Source organism: Morus notabilis, unplaced genomic scaffold, assembly GCF_000414095.1.
Source record: "Morus notabilis unplaced genomic scaffold, ASM41409v2 Scaffold406, whole genome shotgun sequence".
NCBI classification, from domain to species: domain Eukaryota; kingdom Viridiplantae; phylum Streptophyta; class Magnoliopsida; order Rosales; family Moraceae; genus Morus; species Morus notabilis.
Window position 1 is genome coordinate 409,080 of NW_010364333.1, and position 7,876 is coordinate 416,955.

Here is a 7,876-nt window from a genome sequence, read left to right on the forward strand (position 1 = left end):
GGGAAAGAGGAAAAAAGATGGAAGGCTATTATTTTCTCACCTTCTTTGTCATTTGCTAAATGTGCATTAGTAATAAATACTAATTATAAATTGCATCATAATGGGTATCAAGTATTAATTGTCTTTCCATATATTTAGAATGTGTTGAATGATTTGGTTTCTCATGTTTTTATAAAATAATGCCAATAAAGGGGGAAAGTCATTGTATGAGAATAGGAAAAGAAGAGATAAAGAGATGTTGGAGCAGTGCTGGAAGTTCGGGTCGGTGGGCTGCCCGAAGCCTGAATTTTTTCAGGCTCGGGTGGGCAAGCCCATTTCCTGCCCGCCCAAGGTAGATTTTCGGGTTCAGGCTTGCGCAGCCCAAATTTTGCATTGACTATTTTGCCCGCCGCCGTCTAATCGCCGTTTACTGCCGTCTGTCGGAATTTTTTTGAATTTTTCCGACCATGCCAGAACTGGCCGAATTGCCCGACCCGAAAATTGCTCGAAAATTCTGTGTGCCCGAAGTGCCCGAAAAATGCCCGAACCTGCATGCTCGAATGCACGTAATGGCTACTTTTTTTGAATTTTGCCCGAATTCTACCCGAAAACCCGAGGTGCCTGAACTGCCTGAGGTGCCTGACTGCCCGAATTACCCGAAAACAGCTAGTTTTTTTAATTGTTGCCCGAATTCTGCCCGAAACCCGACCTGCTCGAATTACCAGAAAAACAGCTAGTTTTTTGAATTTTACCCGAAAACCTGAATTGCCCGAAATTGCCCGAGTGCCCGAATTTCATCAACAAGTGGCAGTGGCGGTAGCAGCTTCAACGAGCTTATGGCGTACCTCAGTGAAGGCTTAGTAGTCGGCAGTGCGGCAGAATCGTTTGACTTAGTTCAATGGTGGAGGGCACGAGCATTAACTTGGCTAATCCTAACTCGATTGGCAATGGATATATTTTCGATCTCGGTCTCCACTGTTTCATCCGAACAAGCCTTCAGTACAACATGAAGAATACTTGAGGAACGCCGGAATGCATTGCAAAGGGATATTGTTGAAGCCTTGGTTTGCATTAAGGATTGGGATCGGGCCGATCAACGTCTACAAGATACAATTTCACTGGCAAGCCAAGAATGGATCGATGAATTTAATCGATTAACATTTAATTTTGAAGACGATCCCTCTGCTTCAAATTAAATTATAAATTTGTAATTTGTAAATATGTATTTACTTTTTACATTGTATTTGTAATTTAATAAACAATGTAAGTTTGTACAATTTGTAATTCGTCACAAAATGATTGCACTCTTTTTTCCTTGCCAAGTTTTTATCCCAATTGAGTTTTTCTTAGTAAGATTTTTAACGAAGCAATCATGAATTACAAATTTAAAAATTAATAAAGAAATAATTTTTTTATATAGTTCGTGTGTTCATTTCAAATTGTAATATATATATATATATATATAAATTTTAACACAAAATAACTTAATATTAAAAAAAAGTTTAAATAATTCGGGCAATTCGGGCGGGCTCGGGCCGCCTAATACAAGCCTGCGGCCCGTTCAAGGTGAAATTCAGGCTCGGGCTGGCGGCTCGGGCTCAGGCAGAAACTCGAGCTTTTCGGGCGGTCACGGGCGGCCCGTCCAAAGTTCCAGCACTACGTTGGAGTAGCTACAGAGGAGAACGGATACATGATTCAAAAATTTTAATGGAACAAAGTAAATACAGTGAGAAGCAAGAGAAGACTCCCGTTTGGTTTGAGGATTCGTTCTCTGATTTGAATCATGGTTTATGATTCGCTACAGTATTTTCTCTCACAAAAAACACACGTAAATCGAAAATGATTCTAACCTCATGATTTTAATCTACGAACCAAACGGGCTCTTGTGAGGGCAATTTTTAGACAAATTGTGGAGGACTGAACATGTAAAAATTGCTTATCATCATTACCATAATAGTGTGTGTGTGTATATATATAGATATATATATATATATTAACAAAAGAAACATTTTTGAAACTAAAATACAGTGAGGCAAATTACATGTACGTGCATGTGAGTGAGCAGAGAATGGAACAAAAGGTCAATATGTAGGAATCAACGATTTACAAAGGAAAAGACATGGCAAATTTATATATGTAATTTCTTATATATTGTCTAAGAATAAGAAATAGTTTTTAGGGATTCTATGTCAATGAGAACAACAACATGTCACATTCAGTATCAGGCCCAATGATTAAAAATTTATGGATATGAGCTGTTAATGTTACCTCAAAGGCTGTAAATATATTTCCTGCCGTGCAATATCAAAGAAGTAGGTGCAGATAATAGTAAAGGATACATCAATATGAATATGAGGCATGAGATGGTGGTTAGCCTGAAAATTGCAAATAGATAAGTGAAAAAATGAAATAATAAATAAACAAAGCAAAAAAGGGGGTGGCGGGAAAGGAAAAGAAAAGAGCAAAAAAAAAAAAAATGTTAAAAGGATAGAGGACATGTGAAGAAAAGAGCAAGAATAAAACATGAATGTTAGAATATTTTTGTTTGGTTATTTTACAAAGTAATGATAAGTACAATAAAGTTTGAAGAGGAGAAATGTGATGACATTACTATGTACATTATGTTTTATGTTATTTAATGATCACATGTGATTGTTTTCATATTTATTTATAGTGTTTTGTACATATCATACATAGATGATCATTGCTATAGAGATGAAAGAATATGAGACTCTATCACCTTATAGTATTTTATTACATGTGTTTTAGAGATAAAAGACTGAATATGATTGAAGCAAGTATAAATAAAGAGAAAAAGAATAACAATAAAGATATAAAAGATTAGATAATAAAAAATGTGAGAAAATAAAGGTATATCAGTAGGTAAACAAATAAAGCATATAAAAAATTAGATAATAAAAAATGTGAGGACATAAAGGCATATCAGTAGGTAAGCAAATAAAGAAATAGAACGACAGAAGATATTCCTCATTTTTGAATTATGCAGAGTCTAGAGAAGAAATATAAGGTAACAATTGCACCTGCAAGCAACTTTAGTACTAGTAAAACCATACAGAATCTGAGTAACCATTTTCAAAGAGATGAAGATAACACAAGTCAACCATTTACGTAAAACGACAATTTTAAAGCATGATTGCATAACCATTTAAAAAAAGTAAAACTGAATGTATTACATTGTGAGGACCAATTATGGTGCCAGTCCATGAGCGCATGTAAATGTCATCTCCGTCGTCCATTCCATAGCTGACAGTGCCATCTCCAATGCCTTTTTCTCCCCGTTCCAGTCCCTCCAGCAGTCTAAAGTTCCGAGGGACTGCATCACTTAAACCATTTTAGATAATGAGTTAAACTGGAAAGAAATAGGCCAAGGTGAATAACTTATTTATTAGCCTCAAGATTACCCCGTTGAACTGGTTTAGTCTAACATTCCAAGAATTACAATCAACAAAGTCTTCTCACAATAGGCTGATATGTTCAGATTAGGGCTGAGAAAAATGACACGTATTTCGCGGGTTAAGGTTAAGAAAAAAGAGATTTAGGTCAGAATTAGGTCGACTTAAAATTGACACGAAAAATAAATGTCAATTTTGGGTTAAACCCACCTAACCCGAACACGACATGAAATTCATAAAAAACTAAAAAAAATGTATATTTTTCATTACATATTTTAAATTTTATTATGAACTTATAATATCAAAATAATTATACTTAAAATCTTATACTATTATTTACTTAATTTTGATGGATGTTAAGTTATGAAAAGATCAATCTTAATCAATTTATTAAAATAATAATCTAGCGGTTAAAACCATTTAAAAAAAAGTAACGGTTAAACCAGTACACTCTGAGGACAGGTCCCGCCGTAGATTCGTTGATGAGGTTTTTTGACCCACAGATCAAAGCGGACGAGGATGATTGGTCCGACACTGCAGTTATCATGTAGCGCCGCAACACGTTGCTTGAAACAAAAAAAAATATTTCTCATTTTCGGCTGTGGATGTATTGGTATATGTGCAGCCTCTGTTACTGTCGTTTCCTAGTCTCCAAGCACACTTCTTCTTCTTTCTTCTTCTTTCTTCTTCTTCTTCTCCTCTCTCTTTGTAAGTCTAATTGATTGATCGAGAATTTGGGGACTGGAATCGCAAACGACGACCCAAAAGAAACATAGCCGCGAAGAAACAAAAGGCCAAAAGTAAAAACGACTGCTGAATTCTAACTGGGTACTTATGGGCATTCCTTTTCCTTTCTTATTTCGTAGTTTTTATAATCTGTTTTTCATATTTCTACTTGGGATTTCTTATAGGTATTCTTTTACTAAAACTTGAGAGATGTTGGGCCTTTGTGTTGGTAATTGAAATTGCTCTTAGTTTTACGCGTTCCGTATGTTCGATGAAATTCCTTGGCACTGGTTTGAGCTATTTGGAAACATTTTGAGGTGGGAACACCACGATTGAACAAATGGGTCGCATTTGCTACCCATCTTGTTTGTTTGTTTTATTTTTTATTTTTTTTTATTATTATTTTTTTAATATTGTGCTAAGGTCTTCACGCGAGTGAGTTTATTGTTTTTTTGTTTTTTAATTTTTAATTCTAACCAATAACTTTTCTTGATTATTGTTTCCCTAAATTTAAGCTGCTTAATTGTTGTGATTTTGAGATTTCGAGTCTTAAACCGTATAACATGCCTGATCAAATATATGCTGTATGCAGTATATACCCTTTTGTAACTGCATTTGGTATATATTAGCATTGAGCCTTTAATGGTGTTGGATATGAGTTTTGGAGAATATTTATATTACAGCTTAAACTAGTGCACAGCTAAACAAAGAAGTTTTTTAATGGAACATGGAATTTGGATTTGCTATTCAATTTCCCGTGTATATCTAGGAATTTATTGTACCGTTTTTGAGATACCTTTAGTTCCTGCCTTACCCAGTTGCTGCGGGATCTCTGACGGAGGTGTAAGGCTCTTCCTAGTGGCTATCAGGACTGTTAAAAGCTTTATGCTCCATGCAAATATATGTTTGAATTAAATTTTTGATGTGTTCTGATGGGTTATCTTTCCTTTTGTCAAAGTGATTTCTTTTTTTCTCTTTGGGATTCCAGATGTCTTTGTATATTGGTAATCTATCAGCACGCACTCGCAAAGATGAACTTGAACGTGTTTTTCAAAGGTATGGACAATGCGATGTACGGCTGAAAGATGGATATGGTTTTGTGGTGTATGATTTCCCCCCAGATGCTGAGAGTGCTTTGAGTGCACTACGAGGTAGGAACATCCGTGGGCGGCAATTGACCATTTCATGGTCAAATAAGCAGCCTAGAACATTCCAAAGACATGCAAGAGATGCCAGATCCTATGAATCACACGGAAGGGACTCTTCTAGTAGAAAAAACTCAAATGATTGGCGGGAGCGGGATTTCAGATCAGGTTTTGAGCAACCAAATAATGATGGTGGAAGGCTTAATTCTGAGGATATGCTCGATGAAGGCAGAGACTACCATCAAGAAAATATGATCGATAATGATTACATTGGAGAAGAATATCGTGATTTAAGGCGAGATTTACCAAGAGATGATGGTGATGTTGGAACCAAGTTAGTGGACAATGGTAGATGGGGTGAGCAAGTTGATGATCTATTTGCAGATAAAGATGGCATGGCATTTGACCATTATGAACCTGACAAGGGTTATGACAGGAAAGATAGAGATGAAAATCGTTGGAGAGAAAGTTCTGGTGGTTCTGCACTTGGAAGTTCTCAAGATAATGTAGGGAGAGAACGAGATGGTGATAGAGTTCTGAAGCGTCCTAATCATCTGAAATTCCAACAAAATTGCTATGGTTGTGGGGCTTTGGGTCACAAGATGCGTGATTGTCCCAGGAAACATTCTTCTCGGAGGAAGTTCACAAGGTTTGAGCGTAGCCAAGATGACGATATTGAGAAAAGTAGAGGTGGTGGTGAGCTAGAAAGATTTCGGTCCAAGTCCCGGGGAAATATGCGATCTACTAGATTGAGGCACAAGAACGATAAGTGGACATCTGATTCAGGTCAGCTTCGAATGTCAATGAAGAATGGAAACTCTTCCGACACTGATAGGGTTCGAGGAAAAGAGCATGGAGTAAAGAAGAGAAGCAAGAGGGAAACTAGATCTCCTAAAAGACATAGTGCAAAGAAATCAAAGAGGTTAGCTTCACCATCTTTTCATTCTGAATACACTGCATCTAGATTACACTCGACTTCAAAATCCTCAAAGTCTCTGACAAGTTCCATTTCGCGATTTAGGTCAAGATCAGTATCTGCAGCAGGTTCCTTGTCTTCTACTTCAAGATCTCGCTCCAAATCACGCTATTCAGAGTCCAGGAGTTCCAAGTCAAGGTCCAGGTCAAGCTCCCCTACATCCTTGTCTTTGTCTGTTTCACTCGGCCGACCAGCATCCTCTCCTAGTAAGCCGCAGTTGAATCGTAAAGAATCTGTGGATAAAGGCACCACCCCAGAATCTAGAGACATTCAAGGTCAATACTCCGAAAACACAAAGGTTGCAACTGAAATGGCAGCAGTCAATGGTGGAAATGCAGTATCAGCCTCCGAAGTAGAAGATGACAAGGGGAAGAACCAGCATTTGCTGAGGGACGAGAATACCATGTCTAGGTCATCGCTTCATGTGATGAGTCCTGGAACCTCATTGCCTGAGATAGGCGCTATTGTTACTGAGCATTCGCCTCAAGAGGTTTCAAGAGATCGAACAAATTTTGATGCTTTGGCAATGGGCCATATGGCAAGACCAACAACTATGTCAAACTCCGAAACTCCTCCTGGTATCTGTTCTGACCACAAACCAAGCATATCCTTGGAGGAGATGTGCATGGCTTTAAAGCACTATGGCGTGGAAGTCCCTGACGAGAGTGAAAAACACACATCTTTAGAGGCTTTCTTTGGTTCCGCTCGCTTGTGGCCTTGGGAAAGCATCTACTACAGGAGGGTTAAAAAGGGTCCAATTTCAGTTGAGAACTATGCCAGACGGATTGCTCAAAATCAAGAATTTGGTATTGTTGACAAGTATATCAGAAGCAGTAGTGGATGGGGTGAAATTTATCTGGGCAACCCGTGATTTTGGGGAGTTTACGACACCTTTTCTTGCTTTAAACTAATCATATCGGTCAGGTTTCCAAGTAGAATTTTTGGTCACGTAGTTCTCATGCAAACATGTTTGATATGATTATAAAACTTATAATCTTATTTTTGCCCTTTTTTTTTTTTTTTTTTGTTGGCCAAGAAAAGCTCCAATGGCTCATTATTATGCAATATGCTTCGAGTACTTTTTCCCTTTAGAATCCCAAAAATACTCTTGAAGTTTTGGATATAGGCATGTTTATGTCTATTTTATTCCTACATGGAAAATAAAACATTATCCAATACGTTTCTTCCTTTATGACGTGTATCTAAACTCATAAACATATCTAAAATTTCAAACAGAACAATACTTGAATGATGATGCATATATCAGCAAAATGTTAGCCATTGTAAAGATTATTTCCTCCCAATTATTTAACAGATTTTTGGCGACATCTTTCCTTTTAGCCGCAAGTGAGTGAATGGACATGTGTAAAGGCTAATTTTTCGATTTATTAATATGAAGGATCCTTCTATGGTAGGGTGTCCTATCTGTAGTGTATATTTTTTATCATTAGATTTAATTAAAATTACGTCAAAATAAAAATTATGTAATAACAGGCAGTTTTTAATACACATATAATGACTGAAAAATAAAAACGTATCAATAATTCATTTTTATAAGTCACATGGGAGAAATCTCCATAAAACTAATGGGAAAAGCATCCATTTTTATCTTTTTATTGATTGTATATACACTTATT

The 7,876-nt window shown here is 36.8% G+C and overlaps 1 protein-coding gene across 2 annotated transcripts; it reads left to right on the forward strand.

Moving 5' to 3' along the window:
* The first annotated feature begins 4,045 nt into the window (after positions 1 to 4,045).
* Positions 4,046 to 7,331, forward strand: LOC21401813 (serine/arginine-rich splicing factor 4). Of its 2 annotated transcripts, none has more exons than XM_024171057.1 (3): positions 4,046 to 4,220; positions 5,107 to 6,185; positions 6,285 to 7,331. In XM_024171057.1, exons 2-3 carry the CDS (start codon positions 5,107 to 5,109, stop codon positions 7,108 to 7,110), a joined length of 1,905 nt encoding a protein of 634 aa, XP_024026825.1. In that variant the 5' UTR covers positions 4,046 to 4,220; the 3' UTR covers positions 7,111 to 7,331. The 2 variants fall into 2 exon arrangements, with proteins under 2 accessions (XP_024026825.1, XP_024026826.1); XM_024171058.1 differs by lacking the exon at positions 4,046 to 4,220 and adding an exon at positions 4,955 to 4,961.
* Positions 7,332 to 7,876: the final 545 nt, after the last annotated feature.

Bases quoted from the DNA above. Each gene is read 5' to 3' on its own strand.
- LOC21401813 (XM_024171057.1), top strand. From the start codon at position 5,107: ATGTCTTTGTATATTGGTAATCTATCAGCACGCACTCGCAAAGATGAA. The intron at 6,186-6,284 runs GTTAGCTTCACC...TTCGCGATTTAG, and splicing joins AGTGCAAAGAAATCAAAGAG to GTCAAGATCAGTATCTGCAG.